This window comes from Bombina bombina, chromosome 11 (assembly GCF_027579735.1).
Source record: "Bombina bombina isolate aBomBom1 chromosome 11, aBomBom1.pri, whole genome shotgun sequence".
Classification (NCBI taxonomy): Eukaryota; Metazoa; Chordata; class Amphibia; order Anura; family Bombinatoridae; genus Bombina; species Bombina bombina.
The window spans coordinates 165,935,778-165,958,002 of NC_069509.1; the positions used below are offsets into that span (position 1 = coordinate 165,935,778).

General features: G+C 40.6%; 1 protein-coding gene across 1 annotated transcript in view; it reads left to right on the plus strand.

The window, feature by feature from the left end:
• The window catches only part of LOC128641725 (uncharacterized), a 392,787-nt gene that overhangs the window by 191,803 nt on the left and 178,759 nt on the right, over positions 1-22,225 (plus strand). Inside the window, exon 22 of the mRNA XM_053694250.1 lies at positions 16,337-16,514. Within this exon, the coding sequence (XP_053550225.1) occupies positions 16,337-16,514 (178 nt within the window). The remainder of the gene's footprint in view (positions 1-16,336; positions 16,515-22,225) is intronic.

The following is a 22,225-nucleotide window of genomic DNA, read 5'->3' on the forward strand; positions in this document are numbered from 1 at the left end:
AGATGGTGAACTATGCCCAGGCAGGGCGAAGCCAGAGGAAACTCTGGTGGAGGCCCACAGCGGTCCTGATGTGCAAATCGGTCGTCTGCCCGGGGTATAGGGGCGAAAGACTAATCGAACCGTCTAGTATCTGGTTCCCTCCGAAGTTTCCCTTAAGGATAGCTGGTGCTCGGAGCCTCACACAGTTTTATCTGGTAAAGCGAATGATTAGAGGTCTTGGGGCCGAAACAATCTCAACCTATTCTCAATCTTTAAATGGATAAGAGCCGGGCCTGGAATGCAAGCGCCCAGTGGGCCACTTTTGGTAAGCAGAACTGGCACTGCTGGACCTCCGCTTCACGCTGCCTTCGTTGTGGATGAAGATGATGGACCCGCCTGGAAGAAGACCTTCTCCGTCGGTCTTCTGAAACCATGAGTACCTATTTGGGGCTTTAGTGTTAGTTTTTTTTTTTAAATTTCTTGGGGTTTTTGTTTTTTTAGATAAGATTTTTATTTTGGCAAATCTCAAAAGAGCTGAATGCCCTTTTAAGGGCAATGCCTATACAAATGCCCTTTTTAGGGCAATGGGTAGATTAGGTTTATTAGTGTTAGTTTTTTTTATTTTGGGGGGGTTTGTGGGTGGGGGTTTTACTGTTAGGGGGGATTTTGTTTATTTTTTATGTAAAAGAGCTGTTAAATTTAGGGCAATGCCCTACAAAAAGCCATTTTAAGGGCTATTGGTAGTTTAGTATTAGATTAGGGGGTGTTTTTATTTTGAGGGAGATTTTTTATTTTTATAGGGGTATTGGTTTAGGTTTAATTTTATTATTTTTGATAGCTTTGTATATTTTTTTCTGTTTTTTTCTATTTTTTATTTTTTGTAGCTTGGGGGGTTGTATTTTCAACACATAGACTGCCCTCTGGACAGGCTTATTAACTAGTCTATAATAGACTACCAATAGCCCTTTAAAATGGCCTTTTGTAGGGCAATGCCCTAAAGAAATCAGCTCTTTTGCTACAAAATAAAAACAAACCCCCCTTAACATTACAAACCCCCGCCCCCCAAATCCACAAAAAAAAACCTAACTAAAGAATCCTAATCTACCCATTGCCCTGAAAAGGGCATTTGTATGGCCATTGCCCTTAAAAGGGCATTCAGCTCTTTTGCTGTTCTTAAAAGGGCATTCAGCTGTTTTAAGATTGCCCATTAGCCCTAATCTAAAAAAAATCCCACCCCAAAAAAACTTAACACTAACCCCTCTTTAGGTACTCACAGTTGCTGAAGTCCTGCTTGAACGATCTTCATCCCAGCGGCTCCATCTTCATCCAGGTGGTTCCATCTTCAACCATTGTGGGACCGGCATCTTCTTCATCCCTGCGGAGGCAGAGCGGTTGATGCGCGGAGGCGGAGGTCCAGGAGGAGGTCCATCGATCCGAAGTGGAGGTCCTCTTCATGTGATTGTTCGCCGCACACTGAGGATTCAAATGCAAGGTACCCCTTTTATACTGGGGGTACCATTGCATTCCTACTGGCTGAAAAATTTGAATCAGCAAATAGGAATGAGAGCTGCTTAAATCCTATTGGCTGTTCATTTTGGGAATGTTTGGAAACAACGGTTTAGGGATTAATAGCTTTAGTTTGTTTTGGGGATGTTTGGGAATGGCGGTTTAGGGGTTAATAGGTTTACATAAAAAAATAGATATTGATGGCAGATAAGAGCCATAGGCACAGAAAGTCTGCCCGATATTACCTAACAGTATAAACTTATCTAGTTCATATGATAGCCTTATGCTTGTCCCAGGCATTTTTAAAGTCCCCCACAGTGTTTGTTGCTACTACCTCTTGAGGAAGTTTATTCCACCTCACATAGAGACACATATGAAACTATATCACTGTTTGTAAGTATTACATATAATACAGCTTCCTTACGAGTTGGTTCCTTAACTAATTGCTCAAGTGATTCCCCAAACAGAGATTCAAGAATATACCTGCTTCTAGCTGATCTAGCAGAAGGAATCTTCCAGTCTATATCTGGCAAATTAAAGTGCCCGATTACTATAACCTTACCCTTCATGGTCATTTTGGTTATTTCTTCTAATAACAGATTGTCCAGTTTTTCATCCTGCAATGAAGGCCGATATGCAACCCCTATTCTAAATACGATTTTATCTCCAATTTCCAAAGTCACCCAAATACTTTCCGCATCATCATTTGTTCCTACAATTTCAGTAACCTTTATATTTTCATTTACATACAGAGCAACTCCTCCACCTTTCTTTCCTACTCGTATCCAGGTATGACGATGTCCCAGTCATGCAAATCATTGTACCATGTTTCTGTTATAGCTACTAAATCCAAGTTGTCCCTAGTCATTATTGAAATGAGTTCAGGTAATTTATTTCCTAAGCTGCGAGCATTTGTGCTCATGGCACGAAGAATTTTTCTACTAGAATTTCTAGAATTGTTACTTGGACTAACAGTTTTGGCATGCTGTGGGGGGTGGGTGGATATATTATTGCTACCCCCCTTTATTAGTTTAAATGATTTCTAATAAAGCTGTGATGATATGTACTGTATGTCAGAACAAAGGTAGAAGTGTTCTGGGGTACCTAATATCCTCTTACGTAGAACCACTCAGCCTCACACCAAACCTTGGATTCGCACAGATTTAACTTATAGGAATCCTGTTATGCTCATTGTACTGAGGGTCACTACTGTAGGGTACAGAGTGAAACGGAGACGTCACGCAACAAAGTATATTATGAGAGTATTATAACAGACTCAGCTGAATAGCAATTAGCAAAGAACAATAATTAGCAATAAGTGCTAAAGTTATCTTGAGAGTAATATAACAGCCACAGCTGAATAGCAATTAGCAAAGAACAAATAATTAGCAATAAGAGCTAAAGTTATCACACATCCATCCCAGACAGATAAAATATATACAGTTAACACTCACTCTCACATACACAATCAGCCTTAAGTGGTGTAGCAGTAAGGCCAAAGAAATCAGATCCAAGTGCAATGTGGAGAACACACTAGTATAGGTTTAGATAAAATGAGTGTTGTGCAATGTGCATGTGCATGAATATATTCTCAGTAAATGGCAATGAATGAGTTAATGAACTCACAGAGGCAGAATGCTGTATTGTAGCAGCCAATATAAGAATAGCAGGAGTTGGCAGCAGTTGAGATTACTGAAACATGTTGCAGGACACACACAGTTATAACACAGTTATATTGGTGGTTGTTATATTCTGAGCCAAACAGTCAATAATCATATCAGAAGTTTTGTACCAATGGAGTTGAGGCATATACATGACTATCCAAAAAGTTCAATGAGAGTATACAGACCGGAATGTGGAGGTTGCAGAGCGGGACCGTCTGACCTGTTTGCAGGAGCGAGATAGTGCTGAATACACAGACTAAGTGCAGCACACCCTGATAGTGCGGACAGAAGCCAGGTGTGACGTCACACACACCCGGTGTTGCAGAGAGGCAGAAACTGAGACCGGATCCTTGGTTCCGGTGGAGCTGCGGTAAGTGCAATCCGTTGCAGGGAGGCAAGTAGCAGAAATCCTGCAGAAAGGAGAGCAGAACTGTAGAACAGCAGGTAACAAATTCCAAACTTTGTCAGCAGGATACGGCTAGGTCTCTTTGTAGGGAGTAGGTTTAGCTACTGAGACAAATTACCAAGCAGGGAATAGAGTGAGGAGGAGCCTTAAATAGGGCTGAGTAGTGTTAGGATTTAAAGATACAGTACAAGCCACACATATTCCCTGACAAAAGCATTTGAACTCCTCCCTCAGATACTCTGTTCCTTTAACATCCAAATGCAAGCCATCTCTCCTAAATAACCTAGTATCTTGCCAAGCAGAGCTATAATGGCCAATAAAACCAAATCCTCGTTCCCTGCACCACTTATCTAACCAATAATTAAATGTTGTTATCCACTCCATCTTTCCTGCTTAATTCGTGTTGGTGATGTTTCAGAATGGTGGTTAAGGGGTAATAGGTTTAGTTAGTGTCTGTGATGTTGGGGAACGGTGGATTAGGGGTTAATAGCTTTATTTAGTGATTTAGTTAGTGTCGGCGATGTCATGGAACTGCAGTTTAGGGGATAATAAGTTTAGTTAGTGTTGGCTATGTAGGGGGTGCGGTATAAGGGTTAATAGGTTAGGTAGAGTTGGAGATGTAGGGGTACTGCGGTTTAGGCGTTAATAGGTTTAGTTTGTGTCGGCGATGTTTGGGAACGGCGGTTCAGGGGTTAATATGTTTAGTTCATGTCAGCAATGTTTTGTAATGGCGGTTTAGGGAATAATAGGTTTAGTTAGAGTCAGCGATATCAGGAACGGCGGTTTAAGGGTTAATAACCTTATTTAATGATTTAGAGACCTAGGGCCCTCTTTATTATGGTGCGAGCGGACATGATCCGATATAGCTAATCATGTCCGCTGCACAGCGATAAATGCGACAGCATACGCTGTCGGCATTTATCACTATACCAGCAGTTCTTGTGAACTGCTGGTGCAATGCCGCCCCCTGCAGATTTGCGGCCAATTGACCGCTAGCAGGGGTGTCAATCAACCCGATCGTATTCGATCGGGTTGATTTCTGTGCGCCGCCTCAGAGCAGGCGGACAGGTTATGGAGCAGAGGTCTTTAGACCATACAGAGCTTGATAAATATGCCCCTTAGAGTTAGTGTCTGGGAATTGCGATTTACTACATAGAGCAATGAAAAATTCTGAATATAAATAATGGATCCTAAAATTCGGAAACTAATTTATTCATTTTCTGAATGTTTCGGAATCTGCCGATTTGGAAATTGGAATGCATCTGAATCTCCGAATTGGCCAAAATGCGGTCAAATTCCGAATTCACCCGAAACGAAGCGCACACGTCTAATATTGTATACATATATATACACACACACAAATATGTATTTTCATTATTTGATTTAGCCTATGTTGCTCCAAATTTCCTGTGTTTTTATCCACTGCCGCAGAAATTCTGGAATTCATTGGCAGATATACATGAGCACCTGCAGTAATCCAGCAGTCACTGTGTAGAATGTTGCATTCCGTCATTTCTAGGGCAGTGAAAAAACACAGGGAAAATTGGAGGAACATAGTGCAAATCAAATAAGGAAAATACAATGCAAAATTTGTTTGTTTGTTTTTTTAAACACACAATGGTGAATTATTTTTTTTTAAAAAAAACAAGCAAACTTTGCATTGTATTTTAAAAGTTTGATTTGCCTTATTTTCCTCCAATTTTTCCTGTGTTTTTTCACTGCCAATTGATGGAATGCAACATATTCTACACAGTGATTGCTGCATCACTGCAGGAGCTTATGTATATCTGCTAATGCATTCCAGCATTTCTGGGGCAGTGGAAAAAAACACAGGAAAATTAGAGGAAAACAGGGCAAAGCAAATAATGAAAGGACATTGCAAAGTTTGTTTTTTAAACACACAATGGTGATCTTTTTTTTTTTTTTTTAACGATGAATTGGCTGGCTCCCCTTTCTAAGAGGGGCCTTAAATGGGTTTTTAATGGCCGCTCGGAGCCAGTGGGTGGCGCTGGTGCGCGAGTCTTATAGGCAGCATATTAGTTAGGTTGCGGTCAGGAGAGAGGTTGACCTGCTCACGGCTTCTCTACATAGCGTAACATGGGGTGAAAAAAAAAATTAAGATTTTTTTTTAATCTAAAAGCATAATGGTATTTTTTTTTTATCTGTCATATGACAGATGAGGCCCTGCCTCACCTGTCTCTAATGACTGCACGTCCCTGAATCCATGCACCTGGTCTCCTATGGAGTGGGCAGTTAGGGACACATGTAAATTAGCATGTGATCTAAGCTAACCAATCGGTGTGTAGAATGTTGCAGACTCAGGTAAATTTCCCACTATGTAAGCAACCTGGAGGCACTCCAGTCTCACTAGTAGGAAGTAGAATAAGCACAATTTTGCATATGGCAATATTGTTTTATTTTCCTTAATTAAAGATTTTATTGGAAGATTATGGGCTCCATTTATCAAGCAGCGAAATCTGCTCTGGGGCCCTTGTGTGTAGGCTCACTCATGCATGCTTGTTAGTCGCAACTTACGAAGAGTTGGAAATCCAAGGTGGTGGAGTTTAAGGATCCTGAACTCGCTCGTTCAGTGTGATTGAAAGTCCATGGTCACCCAAGAGCAGGGGTAGGGGCTAAACAAGGAAATACCTGTGCAATGTTTAAGGCAGGAAGCACATGCACAGAATCTGCTGAACGCTCGCCACAATTGCAAGCAGACAGATTCTCAAGTAGGGAACCCTGTCCATCAGTGATTTTATAAATAGAACCCTAAATCTGAGTTTAATGTCACTTTAGCCGTTTAACTGTCGTAAGCACAATGGCAAAGTCCAAAGTAGGGGAAGTTGTTCATTTAACTTTTAATCAATTCAGCTTCAGAGATTACAAACACACTACTTCCCATTAGCTTTGTTAATTATATAATGATGAGATCATTTATAACATTAAAATTGATGTATACATCATATTACTGGTCATATAAATTATATCAACCATCACAATTTACTTGTAAAATGAAAAAGACATGAGACACAATGGTTTTGTAATATAACATTATACATTATGTAAAAATAAAAAATAACTTTGTAACTAACATTCATTATTTATTTTTCCTGCCTTTTCTGTAATTCATGACCCCTATGCCTATCTGCTTTGTATCTTTCAAAGAGAACCCTAAGGGTGATTGCACGTTAGTAAATGGCTTTTATAGTGGACGAGCCTCTATGCAAGTCCAAAGTCTTGAATGACAGTGCATGCTTTATTGAACTCACGGTTACGAACGCTTGTCCAAAGATTACAAGTTTAATAATTTATGCACTGTCATGAACGAATTTGGACAGCATGAATGGAGGCTCCACCCCTATAAAAAGTTGTTCACAAAAGCGCAATTTTGTTTAAAGGGACATTAAACACTAAATACATGCTAGATAGAATGATGCATTCAAAGAAAAGATTAGTCCATGACTAACATGTAGATGTATTTTTTAAAGTTTCATTAGTTGTTTAAAAAGTGACAAAATAAGTGTAAAGTTTTAGTGTCTATAAAACACTGGGAGCTGCCATGTTGTAACTTGTGTTACCTTCTCTGCTGTGGCCAATTAGGGTCAGTTATAAATAGGTCACTAGAGTGTGCAGCCAATAGTTGTGCTGGATTTAACAGTGTTCTGCACTTCCATTTCTAACAGGAACTGAAAAGCTCACAATTTCAGAATGGAATTACAGGCAAAGAGGACAAAATAAATAATGAAAGTACATTGCAGAGTTGTTTTATATATACAATTTATCATTTTATAATACCATCTCAAAGTGTTTAATGTCCCTTTAAGACTCTCTTAGAAAAATACAAAGCAGCAAGGCAGAAGGATCACGAATTACAGTTTAAAAGAAGTTAAAATCCTGTAAAAAAAAAAAAAAAGATATTATAAGTGTTTTTGCATAAAAACTCATAGTCACTATTTTGTTTACAGATCACACCAAAATTAAACTGACCTTTAACATTAGAAATAAATCTTGTTCAAAATGATCCTTGTGAAAGCGATCATATAGGGATAGAAAAATAGTGCACAGTCTGCCCATCGTTGCAACCTAAAAAGTGCATTTAGATGGGTTAGCAGTGCGGATAGAAACTGATTACAATAGTTAACCATGAAAGGCGAGACTAAGCGATCTCATTTAAAAACATAATTTTAATAACAGCAGTACTGTTATGAACAATCATGACAGTGTGAGTAAGATTAACAATCAAATATGAAGAATAATCCTATATAATAATTGGCCAAGTATGTTTGTCAGATGCAGTCATGCGCAGTAGAGACTGCACGTGACAAACATACCTGGCCTTCAGCTGCAGAGTAGTGCGCACTGCGGAAGCTGCCTGGTGGGGGCGTGACCGGCGTCGGGCGTGCCGTGATGGGGGCGTGGCTGGCGGGCTTGGCAGGCATGATGAGGGGGCGTGGCCAGCGGGTGTGATGAGGGGGCGTGACCGGTGGGCGTGGTGAGGGGGCGTGGCCTCGCGGGAGCACACGGGAGGGGCGTGGCCGGTGGGAGAGAACAAAACAGAGGAAGGAAGGAAAGAAAGCGAGCAGAAGAGGGGGGAAGAGCAAAAGAGTGAGAGAGAGCGCAAAAGAGTGGGAGAGAAAGAGGGGGAGAGAGAGGGGGGAGAGAGAGCTCAAAAGAGAGGGGGGAGAGAGAGAGCTCAAAAGAGAGGGGGGAGAGAGAGCTTAAAAGAGAGGTGGGAGAGAGAGCGCAAAAGAGGGAGAGAGAGAGCGCAAAAGAGAGGGGAGAGAGCGCAAGAGAGGGGGAGAGGGAGCGCACAAAAGAGGGGGAGAGAGCTCAAAAGAGAGGGGGAGAGAGAGCGCAAAAGAGAGGGGGGAGAGAGAGTGCAAAAGAGAGGGGGGAAAGTTTAAAAGAGAGTGCAAAAGAGGGGGGAGAGAGCACAAAAGAGAAGGGGGAGACAGAGTGCAAAAGAGGGAGAGAGAGAGCAAAAGAGGGAGAGAGAGAGCGCAAAAGAGAGGGGGAGAGAGCACAAAAGAGAGGGGGAGAGAGCGCAAAAAAGAGGGGGAGAGAGCGCAAGGGGGAGAAAGCACAAAAGAGAGGGGAGAGAGCGCAAAAAAGAGGGGGAGAGAGCGCAAAAAAGAGGGCGGAGAGAGCACAAAAAAGAGGGGGGAGAGAGCGCAAAAGAGTGGGGGGAGAGAGAGAGCTCAAAAGAGAGGGGGGGAGAGAGAGCTCAAAAGAGAGGGGGGGAGAGAGAGCTCAAAAGAGAGGAGGGGGAGAGAGAGTTTAAAAGAGAGGGGGGAGAGAGAGTGCACAAAAGAGGGGGAGAGAGAGTGCAAAAGAGAGGGGGAGAGAGCGCAAAAGAGAAGGGGGAGAGAGCGCAAAAGAGGGGAAGAGAGAGTGCAAAAGAGGGGAAGAGAGAGCAAAAGAGAGGGGCAGAGAGAGCAAAAGAGAGGGGAAGAGAGAGCAAAAGAGAGGGGGAGAGAGAGCAAAAGAGAGGGGGAGAGAGAGCAAAAGAGAGGGGGGAGAGAGAGAGAGCGCAAAAAAATGGGGAGAGAGAGAGCAAAAGAGGGGGGAGAGAGAGAGCAAAAGAGGGGGGAAGAGAGAGAGCAAAAGAGGGGGGAGAGAGCAAAATAGGGGAGAGAGAGAGCAAAAGAGGGCGAGAGAGAGCAAGAGGGGGGAGAGAGCATATGAGGGGGGGAAGAGAGAGAGCGAGTAAAAGAGGGGAGAGAGCAAAAGAGGTGGGAGAGAGAGAGCAAAAGAGGGGGGAGAGAGAGCACAAGAGGGGAGAGAGAGAGCAAAAAAGGGGAGAGAGAGAGAGCAAAAGATTGGGGAGAGTGCAAAATAAGGGGGAGAGAGAGAACTCAAAAGAGAGGGGGGGAGAGAGAGAGAGCGCAAAAGAGATGGGGGAGAGAGAGGGAGCAAGGGTTGGAACCGCGGTACCTAAAAAATTGGCCCGTGTACACAGGCTTTAGGACTAGTATATAATAAAACACCATTTGTCTATGTTCGTGTTCTGAAGAGACTATAGAAATATGTCCATCCTGCTAAGATGTGTAGGGCGTTTATATAGACACTGAGTGTTGAGGGTGTTTTGTGATGACAGTAGGGTAATGTTGACTGATCTGCACAGAGCCCCGAGCCATGCTTGGATCTTAGAGCCTCTGCTAAAGGACCTCCTCCTTTAGGGCAGACTTCACTGCGCTAAGCCTCCTATTAGCATGTCCCGGGGCTCTGTGAAGAAGTGTCAGTATGAGTGAGGCTCATCAGAGCTATACAGGTAAGTATTTAACTATTTAAGGCTAATTTAAAGGAAAAGAATGCATACTAATGAATTCCGTTTGTATTTGTTCCTTTCCTTTAAATATGTTTATGCATTTTGTTTGGATATTTAGTCACGAAAACAAAATAAATATCCATGTTTGCACAAGCCTAGAATTATCGATAGCCATTAAATGGACATAAAAGCCAAGGTTTTCTTTCATGATTCAGATAGAGCATACAATTTTTAACACCTTTCCATTTTATTTTTAATATCAAATTTGCTTCATTCTCTTATAATCCTTTGTTAAAGGTGTAGAAATGCACTACTGGGAGCTAGATGAACACACTGGGTGAGTCAATAACAAGAGGCATATGTGTGCAATTTGCTAGCTCTCAGCATTGCTGCTCCTAAGTCTACAGAGGTATGATTTTAAATAAAGGATACAAATAGAAGGAAGCAAATTAGAAAATAGTAATTGTTTAAAAGGGAATGCTCTGTCTGAATCATGAAAGAAAAATGTGTGTTTTATGTCCCTTTAACCCCTTTAACCCCTTTTCTACCAGGAATTTCAGAGACAAATTTTGAAGAATTTTGAAGCATTTTTGCTTTCACTTTCACTTTGTTTTCTTGATTTACCTATGAAAGCTAAATATATATATATTAGACAACCAAAGTTATTGATCTAGGCCCATTATGGTATATTTGATGTCACTATTTGGCCAGCAAATATGATAATATATAAAAAAAAATGGATATATCACTAGTATTCATACTAAACTCATACACACAATCCAATCCTCTAAATGCCCACAAGAAAATGTATTTAATTTCCAGACAAATGTCTGTTAAAAATAAACAACATTTAAAATTCAGAAGTATACTCTATATATATAGTGCTTTCTATATAATGGGTGAAACGTGTAAAAGGTTATGTCAGTGGAATCTTTTCCAAAAAGTGATAATATATTCTTGGAGAAGAGGCTATAGGCAAAGTACACCAGTTACAAGCAGGTTTATGGTGAAAATGCTGACTATTCCTGTGTACTACTAGCACTGAAGTGCAGGGACCATTAACTCTTGGGGATTAAAACAGGAGCAATTCATTTAAACTACTCGTATAGCCGAGAAAATTGGGACATAGTGTTGAGAGCTAGTGTGATGTCATCACACAAGACCGGCAGGGTTCCAGAAGGAAAGTCAGCTTGCTTTGGGTCGCAAAGGTGTTTGAGGATCACAACTGCTTGTACCAGAGAGACATACAAATATATACATACATATTACATACAGAGAGACATACAATCCAGCCGACGTGGAGCCATCCTCTTCAAACGACGTCCTAACACTAAATGAAGGTTCCTTTAAATGACGTCATCCAAGATGGCGTCCCTTGAATTCCGATTGGCTGATAGAATCCTATCAGCCAATCGGAATTAAGGTAGGAAAAATCCTATTGGCTGATGCAATCAGCCAATAGGATTGAAGTTCAATCCAATCCAATCAGCCAATAGGATTGATCTTGCATTCTATTGGCTGATTAGAACAGCCAATAGAATGCGAGATCAATCCTATTGGTTGATTGCATCAGCCAATAGGATTTTTCCTACCTTAATTCCGATTGGAAAATCGGAATTGAAGGGACGCCTTCTTGGATTCCGCGTCTGATGTCTTCAAGATGGACCCGCTCCGTTCCGGATGGAAGAAGATAAAAGATGCCGCCTGGATGAAGACTTCTGCCGGTCTGGATGTCCTCTTCTGGCCAGATCGGATGAAGACTTCTGCCGGTCTGGAGGTCGACTTGTGCCCGGCTGGGTGAAGACGGCTCAAGGTAGGGTGATCTTCAAGGGGTAAGTGTTAGGTTTTATTAATGGGGGGATTGGGTGGGTTTTAGAGTAGGGTTGGGTGTGTGGGTGGTGGGTTTTAATGTTGGGGGAGTGTTGTATTTTTTTTTACAGGTTAAAGAGCTGATTACTTTGAGGCAATGCCCCGCAAAAAGCCCTTTTTTTTGGGGGGGGGGGCTTTTTTATTTTAATAGGGGGATTAGATAAGGTGTACTTAGTTTAAAAAATTGTAACTTCCTTTCTGTAATTTAGTGTTTGTTTTTTTCGTAATTTAGTTTATTTAATTTAATTGTAATTAATTGTAGGTAGTTTAGGTAATTAATTTAATTATAGTGTAGTGTTAGGTGTAATTGTAACTTAGGTTAGGGTTTATTTTACAGGTAAATTTGTACTTATTTTAACTAGGTAGCTATTAAATAGTTAATAACTATTTAATAACTATTGTACCTAGTTAAAAAAAAAAATACATACTTGCCTGTAAAATAAAAATAAACCCTAAAATGGCTACAATGTAACTATTAGTTATATTGTAGCTAGCTTAGGGCTTATTTTATAGGTAAGTATTTAGTTTTAAATAGGAATAATTTATGTAATTATGGTAAATTTATTTAGATGTATTTAAATAATATTGAAGTTAGGGGTGTTAGGGTTAGGATTAGATTTAGGGGTTAATAAATTTAATATAGTGGTGGCGACGTTGGGGGGGAGGTTAGGGGTTAATAATATTATGCAGGTGGCGACAATGTCGGGGGTGGCAGATTAGGGGTTAATAAGTGTAAGATTAGGGGTTCATAGGGATAATGTAGGTGGCGGCGTTTTTTCAGCCAGCTCAGCCACATTGTTTCCTATGGGGAAATCGTGCACGAGCACGTTCAGCCAGCTTACCGCTACCGTAAGCAACTCTGGTATTGAGGTGAGATGTGGAGCTAAATTTTGCTCAACGCTCACTTTTCTGAGGCTAACGCCGGCTTGAAGAAAACTCGTAATACCAGCGTTGTCTTAAGTGAGCGGTAGGAAAAAAAGGCTTGTTAGCACCGCACACCATTACCGACAAAAACACGCAATCTAGCCGTTAACATTTTCCATTGTTTACTTAAATTTTACCTTTCTCACCTGATTTCATAATCAATGTTATAAATGTGTAGGAGCTAGGGATGGGCGAATGTGTTTATATTCGAATTTGAATGTTAGAACGAATGTTATTGTAGAAATTTAATTTACATAATCGAATGTTGATAAGAATAAATATTCTGAAAATTTCTATTATTCAATGTTATTTACAGTTTTCGGATGTCCCTTTAGAATTTGAATGTGAAATTTGAATTTGAATGTCACATTCAAATTCGAATATTACATTTATACAACACAGTTGTAGACTAGAAATACTATTTTGAATTCGAATGTGACATTCAAATCCGAATAAGTAGTAGTGATCAACAGCTCGCTAGCTCTCTCGAACCTCTTCTATCTCCCATCCCCTCCTTTTCCTGTCCTGATTAATCCATCTTCCACTATAACTCCACCCTTACATCAGTCCTTGATAACCTGGCCCCACCTACCATAGCTCGGAAAGCATACACTCATCCTCAGCCCTGGCATACTCCTCTGACACGGTACCTACGCAGATGTTCCCGTACTGCTGAGCGACAATGGAGGAAATCTCGGAGTTCTGCTGACTTTCTTCACTATAAGTTCATCTTGAATTCTTACTATTCTGCCCTCAATCTATATAAGCAACACTACTTCTCTACTCTTATCTCTACTCTTTCTTCAAACCCAAAACGTCTGTTCTCCACATTCAATACTCTTCTCCGCCCACCCCCACCTCCCACCACAACTTCTCTCTCAGCCCAAGATTTTGCCAGCTACTTCAATAACAAAATCAACTCCATCAGAACTGAAATCAGCTCTCATCATACTACCGGTCTCCCACCCCCTCAAAAGCTCACAATCATCAAAAACCCACATAGCCATAAATTTAGCTCTTTTTCCCCTGTTACAGAGGATGAAGTTTTTTTCTTGAAAAGCTAGTATATGCACGTCTATCCCATTTCCTTACATTAAACTCCCTCCTAGACCCACTGCAATCTGGATTTCGCCCCCTTCACTCAACAGAGACAGCAATTGTTAAGGTTACCAATGACCTACTTACAGCAAAATCAAAAGGCCACTTCTCTCTACTTATCCTCCTTGATCTGTCTGCAGTCTTTGATACTGTCAACCACCCTCTTTTGCTCTATACCCTCCAATCCTTCAGCATCTGTGAAACAGCTCTCTCTTGGTTCTCTTCCTATCTGTCTAACCATACCTTTAGTGTAGCCTTCTCTGGGGTATCCTCTGCCCTGTTACCTCTTTCTGTTGGGGTATCGCAAGGCTCTGTCCTCGGTCCCCTTCTCTTCTCAATCTACATGTCCTCACTAGGTTCCTTAAAAAAGTCCCACGGGTTTCATTATCATTTGTATGCCGATGATACACAAATCAACCTCTCTGCACCAGAATTATCTCCTTCCTTGCTAACCCGTGTCACTAACTGTCTCTCTCATATCTCATCTTGGATGTCCTCTCACTACCTCAAGCTAAATCTCTCCAAAACTGAGCTCCTTATTTTCCCCCTTCTTCAAAAATCTCCACCCCCCATGTCTCTATAACTGTTGACAACTCCATCATTACCCCAACCTCACATGCCCGATGTCTTGGGGTCACACTTGACTCAGATCTTTCTTTCACTCCTCACATTCAGTCCTTGGCTAAAGCCTGCCGCTTCCACATTAAAAACATTGCTAAAATTAGACATTTTCTTACACAAGGCACAAAAAATATTTTAATCCACTCTCTCATCCTTTCCCGCCTCGACTACTGCAACTCTATCCTTTCTGGTCTCCCTAGCTGCTGCCTAGCTCCTTAACAATCCATAATGAATGCCTTTGCCAGGCTCATCTTCCTTGTACATCGCTTTTCATCAGCCGCACCTCTCTGCCAATCCCTTCACTGGCTTCCTCTTGCCTCCAGGTTTAAACACAAAATTCTAACTCTGACACACAAAGCCCTCAATTGCATTGCTCCCCCTACATCTCAGACCTCTGCTCATGATCTCCTACTCTCCTCCTCTCTTGTTACCTCCTCACATTCCCATCTACAAGATTTCTCAAGTCTGGCTCCCATCTTATGGAACTCTCTGCCTTGCTCCACAAGACTCTCCCGTAGTTTTAAAAGCTTCAAGTGCTCCCTAAAGACTCTACTATTCAGGGATGCTTACAACCTACACTAACCTTCCTATCGCCACTGCTATCTCCTTAAACCCCATAGTATTTAAGCCTATGAGCCCAGCTGTTTGTAGTCCACCTTCATAAGAGCCAATTACAACAGTGCAACTCTCGGCAGGACCCTTCACCCATTTGATCCCTGTAATTGTTTTTTATATACCACCCATGTTCATAGCGCTGCAGAACCTGTTGGCACTCTACAAATACCTGATAATAATAATAATAATAATAACAATAAATAGAGGGGTTCAGTTAAGCCAATGTCCACACTTTTTAATACTCCAAAAGTGCCCCAGTATCACTCTAACACTCACTCCCCATAAAACAAAGCAAGTACACTCAGTATCTGCTAACCCAAATCCGGATGCCTGACGTCTGTGTTAGCTCCTTGAGCACTACGGTGTAGAGGGGCTCCATATCCTGATGGTCTGCGATCCACGATCGACTTGTCTCCCTCTCACCTATCTCAGCATCTTAGTTTCTCTGTGTACGACACTCACAGGCGCTCCGGGTGACGTCAGTGTTGGGGGAGGAGTTAAGCGGAGTAGACGGTCCACTGTTGGAAAGTATAGGATCAACTGGATAAAAGATCTAACCAAACTGAACAATGATCCACTCCTTCTAGTGTGGGTAAAACAAAAAACTGTATTCAGTACATTTTAAACATATGTGAAAGCTTCAGTACAAGTTCAAAGCGGGAGCAGCACTCTGGCTTACGTGTTTTGGCTGTAAAGCCATAATCATAGCCTGGACTTGAACTGAAGCTTTCGCATATGTTGTAAATGTACTGAATAATGTTTTTTGTTTTACCTACACTGGAAGGAGTAGATCGTTGTTCAGTTTGGTTAATTCAAATCCGAATTTGAATATTACATTTATAAAACACAGTATTAGACTAGAAATACTATTTCGAATTTGAATGCTAATTTCGAATTCAAATGTGACATTCGAATTTGAATATTACATTTATACAACACAGTTGTAGACTAGAAATACTATTTTGAATTTGAATGTTACATTCAAATTCGAATGTCACATTCGAATTCGAATATTACATTTAAAAAACAGTATTAGACTGGAAATACTATTTTGAATTTGAATGTTACATTCAAATTTGAATGTCACATTCGAATTCGAATATTACATTTCAAAATAAAATGTGATATAAAATACATAGCTAAACATTTGAAAATTTAAAAGCATAATTTTAGAATGTTATATAAACATTCGCAATTCGATTCGAATGAATGAATGTATAAATATTTGTTTTAAATTTCAAATTTTTAGAAACATTCGCTCATCCCTAGTAGGAGCATTGCCCTATTTCAGAACTCATAGAAAGTCAGATAGATAAATATATTAAAATTGTTTTTAATTAGAGCAGAATTACTCACTAACAACCTTCTCTGCTTTATGTTATTCAGGCTATTACTGGTTTAGATTTGTTTCTTGCTAAACCAGTTAATTCGTCTATACGTTTACTGAAAGTGAATGTGAATATATCTGGGAAACATAGACAACAGTTTGATGTTCCAGCATCTTTATCATACATATTTATTACCACTAATGCTGATGCTAAGCTCAATCTTACAGATGCTAAGGGTGAGTACATTACTCCGGATTTATTTCAAATGTTTGTGTAACTGTTTGATTGTTTTCAAATGTTTGTGTAACTGCAATTTAAAGGGACATGAAATCAGATTTTTTTAATTTCATGATTTAGAAAGAACATGCAATTTTAAACAACTTTCCAATTTACTTCTATTATCTAATTTGCTTCATTCTCTTGATATCCTTTGTTGAAAAGCATATTTAAATAGGCTCAGTAGACACCTAAATAATAAATCAAATTAGACAATAGAAGTAAATTGTAATGTTTAAAATTGTATTTTCTATCTGAATCATGAATGAAAAATATTGGGTTTCATGTCCATGTAAAGGGATTTTGCACTTAAAATGTTTTTGCCATCCATATGAAAAGGTAGCATCTAAACGTTTTGTTTTTATGAAAATTTTTAAATTGAAACTGATAATGTATTACCAGTTATGTACGTCCTACTAATGCTCATTGACTGATAATGACTTCCTACTGTATAATCAGCTTATACTTCCTGTTAATACTCATTGCTTACTTCCTGCTTATTTACTAAGGCCTAGATTTGGAGTTTGGCGGTAGCAGTGAAAACCAGCGTTAGAGGCTCCTAACGCTGGTTTTAGGCTACCGCCGGTATTTGGAGTCAGTCAAAAAAGGGTCTAACGCTCACTTTTCAGCCGCGACTTTTCCATACCGCAGATCCCCTTACGTCAATTGCGTATCCTATCTTTTCAATGGGATCTTTCTAACTCCGGTATTTAGAGTCGTGGCTGAAGTGAGCGTTAGAATTCTAACGACAAAACTCCAGCCGCAGAAAAAAGTCAGTAGTTAAGAGCTTTCTGGGCTAACGCCGGTTCATAAAGCTCTTAACTACTGTGCTCTAAAGTACACTAACACCCATAAACTACCTATGTACCCCTAAACCGAGGCCCCCCCCACATCGCCGACACTCGATTTAATTTTTTTAACCCCTAATCTGCCGACCGCCACCTACGTTATACTTATGTACCCCTAATCTGCTGCCCCTAACACCGCCGACCCCTATATTATATTTATTAACCCCTAACCTGCCCCCCACAACGTCGCCGCCAGCTACCTACAATAATTAACCCCTAATCTGCCGACCGCAAAGAGCCGCCACCTAGATTATAGCTATGTACCCCTAATCTGCTGCCCCTAACACCGCCGACCCCTATATTATATTTATTAACCCCTAATCTGCCCCCCTCAACGTCGCCTCCACCTGCCTACACTTATTAACTCCTAATCTGCCGAGCGGACCGCACCGCTATTATAATAAAGTTATTAACCCCTAATCCGCCTCACTAACCCTATAATAAATAGTATTAACCCCTAATCTGCCCTCCCTAACATCGCCAACACCTAACTTCAAACATTAACCCCTAATCTGCCGACTGGAGCTCACCGCTATTCTAATAAATGTATTAACCCCTAAAGCTAAGTCTAACCCTAACACTAACACCCCCCTAAATTAAATATAATTTTAATCCAATGAAATTAATTAACTCTTATTAAATAAACTATTCCTATTTAAAGCTAAATACTTACCTGTAAAATAAATCCTAATATAGCTACAATATAAATTATAATTATATTATAGCTATTTTAGGATTTATATTTATTTTACAGGTAACTTTGTATTTATTTTAACCAGGTACAATAGCTATTAAATAGTTAAGAACTATTTAATAGCTAAAATAGTTAAAATAATTACAAAATTACCTGTAAAATAAATCCTAACCTAAGTTACAATTAAACCTAACACTACACTATCAATAAATAAATTAAATAAAATACCCACAATTACCTACAATTAAACCTAACACTACACTATCAATAAATGAATTAAATACAATATCTACAAATAAATAAAATTAAATAAACTAACTAAAGTACAAAAAATAAAAAAATATCTACAAACATTAGAAAAATATTAAAACAATTTAAAACTAATTACATCTACTCTAAGCCCCCTAATAAAATAACAAAGCCCCCCAAAATAAAAAAATGCCCTACCCTATTCTAAATTACAAAAGTTCAAAGCTCTTTTACCTTACCAGCCCTGAACAGGGCCCTTTGCGGGGCATGCCCCAAGAAATTCAGCTCTTTTGCCTGTAAAAAAACACATACAATACCCCCCCCCCAACATTACAACCCACCACCCACATACCCCTAATCTAACCCAAACCCCCCTTAAATAAACCTAACACTAAGCCCCTGAAGATCTTCCTACCTTATCTTCACCTAACCAGGTATCACCGATCCGTCCTGGCTCCAAAATCTTCATCCAAGCCCAAGCGGGGGCTAGACATCCATCATCCGACGGCTGAAGAAGTCCAGAAGAGGGTCGAAAGTCTTCATCCTATCCGGGAAGAAGAGTAGATCCAGACCGGCAACCATCTTCTTCAAAGCGGCATCTTCTATCTTCATCCGATGAGGACCGGCTCCATCTTGAAGACCTCCATCGCGGATCCATCCTTCTTCTCCGACGACTAGACGACGAATGACGGTTCCTTTAAATGACGTCATCCAAGATGGCGTCCCTCGAATTCCGATTGGCTGATAGGATTCTATCAGCCAATCGGAATTAAGTTAGGAATATTCTGATTGGCTGATGGAATCAGCCAATCAGAATCAAGTTCAATCCGATTGGCTGATCCAATCAGCCAATCAGATTGAGCTTGCATTCTATTGGCTGTTCCGATCAGCCAATAGAATGCAAGCTCAATCTGATTGGGGGTTTCAATCATCCTGATCGTAATAGGGGGTTTCAATCATCCCGATCGTATACCTCAGAGGTGGCGGACAAGTTAAGGAGCAGTGGTCTTATGACCTCTGCTTCTTAACTATTATTTCCAGCAATCTGGAAACATTGGGGGTAGATTGCAGCATCAGCTGCTTGTTAAATCTACCCCTCTACCTCATTGTATAGAAATGTGTTGTAGGGAATCCCCATATTCTCAAGGAAATAATCAATTTTACTGATGATGAGAGAAAATAGAGAGATAAACTGGGCTTGGATGGAAGTGGCTTGGTTCAGATTTTCTGTGACATATTGGAATGGTTTACTTTTTACTGCAACACCTCCCTATCAACGCCTATTTGTCTCCTAAATGTCAGGCCAGCGTAATGTTCTGTGCCATGAATTGAATGGCCTCTCTAGCAACCACTATAACATTTCCAATGTGAAGTTCCACCTTGTCACCACACTTGCCAGAAATGGTGCCTCAGCTCATATATTTTGCCTTAAAAATGTTTTGAAAGTGCCCTGAAATATTTTTTTCACCACTTGATAATGCTCATCAGCCTGTCCTTTTTTACAATAAAATGAATGTGTGCCACTAACCAACGTCCACATTTCCAGTTGGGTGCTTGTACGTAAATATTGTCAGCGGTGTGGCACATGCCCATCATCTTGTGTTACATGAATGAATAGTAACCAAGTTGTTGATGATGTTCTTAAGCAGCACTGGTATCGCAACACATGCTGCTGATTAAGGCCACTCCAGATATCAGAAGAGAAATAGACACTTTGCCTTGCAGCCTTTGTTAAGCCTACCTTTACCATATTTGCACAGGAATGGTAGAGGAATAGTACTATGTTAGTGTGAAAGGGTAAATGGTAGTGAGGGTCTAGAACATGTACATGTTTTATTAAAGGTCTTTTAACACCAAGAAGGAAGCGCCTCCAACAGTGATCAGCTGTCCAATCAGGTTTGCAATTTTTTTTTATAAATCTGATTGGAAATACCTATATGAAATGTCCTAAATTTCTCCATGGTTGGCTAATAGCTTACTCTCTACCCAGGTGACTTATGTGATATGAAAGCTTCATCAGCACTCCCTCTGCTCTCCGTTGGTATTGCTGCTTGTAATGCTAGTGGTAGTTGATACTTTGGATAGATAGTGGAAGATGTTCTACAAGAGAAATTGAACAGGATGCCCTGGCATTTGGGAAAAAAGTGCCAGTTTAAGGGACTCTGTCCGTACTGCTTTTGATGTTTTTACTTTTGCCAGCAGAAATTTTATTTGAATTTGAAATATGCAATATTCTTCGGGTAGCACCACTTTTGTTCTTTGTTGGATGCTTCATAGATAACCTCTTCTTTAGAGTTTGGATGCACTTATTCCCACTCATGCTGCTAGAGGCTGATGGCTATAAAGGAGTGGTGGTTTTATATGTGGTAGCTGCTGCTTCCACCTGTGTTTCTCAATATACCTTTTCTGTGTAATGTCACTGAACTAAATGATGTTATTTATCAATGTCAACTAGCAACTTTAATGTTTCACTAGAAAATAAATATATTACAGCCTTAAGATATTTTTGGAATATGAGGGTTGGCACTGTGTTAAGTCCACCTACTCATGAAGCAAGGTGGATAGTAGGCCTGTTGCATCCACTGGAAACATCAGATAAACGTGAGCAGTGTGTGTTTTTCTGTAAGGCTACACTTGTACACAGTGACAAACATGACAATTTTTGGAATATGGAGGCCTTACAATTTATAGGGCACCCCTGTGTCTGATTTAGCGTGGGCTGTAGGCGCCCACTTGTAATGAAAACAACAGAAAGATGTCAGCCATGTTAAACTCTAATTTTAAAAACATTGAGGTGCTGCAACCTTGTGCCTAATGCAATGTAAGTCGTAGGCCTGGTTTAGTATAAGCATCTCCCATTGACATCAAGGAAAATCTACAAACAATTATTATTATTGGTTATTTGTAGAGCGCCAACAGATTCTGCAGCGCTAGTGCAAACAATAATTTGCACTAAGCATATTCTGCACAAATTATTCGTTAACCGCTGTTCAACTTTGATGAAAAATACAGTGGCCTTTAGTTATCAATGTCTGTCGGACCTGATCCGACAAAGCGGATCAGGTCCGACAGACATCGCTGAATACGGCGAGCAATACGCTCGCCGTATTCAGCATTGCACCAGCAGCTCACAAGAGCTGCTGGTGCAACACCGCCCCCTGCAGACTCGCGGCCAATGGGCCGCCAGCAGGGGGTGTCAATCAACCTGATCGTACTCGATCGGGTTGATTTCCGGCGATGTGTGTCCGCCTGCTCAGAGCAGGCGGACAGGTTATGGAGCAGCGGTCTTTGTGACCGCTGCTTCATAACTGCTGTTTCTGGCGAGAATGCAGGCTCACCAGAAACACGGGGCATCAAGCTCCATATGCCCCAGTATATCTAACACCCGTAGATGGTAAGGCCCAAAGATGGGGCGCAACGTGTACAAAAACATCCATGGTTGGATGAGAAACGCGTTGTTAGTATTTTATATATTTTAATAAAGTAAGTTTTGATTATACTTACCACTTGCTGCCACACCTTCTTATTACACATCTGTCCATCCTTCTGGATTGCTGGGAGTTCCTGCCTTACCGGGTATCAGTCTACTGGGTGACTGTTTGATCCCAGTTTGCCTCTAGTGCACCAAGGGAGGTGCAACACCAAATGTGAGTACCTATATTACCACATACTCCTTCATTTGTGCATACAATACTAGGCCATATTGTATCTGTTTATACCATATACAGATTGCTGATTAACCATTGGAGGTCAGTCTGCTGGGTGACTGTATATGATCCCAGGCCACCTCTTCTACACCACTAGGGGTGTCTCACCAAATGTGAGTGTGTCATTACACTGATATCTGTTAATATTTTTGTCAAACAATATTGGGCCATGC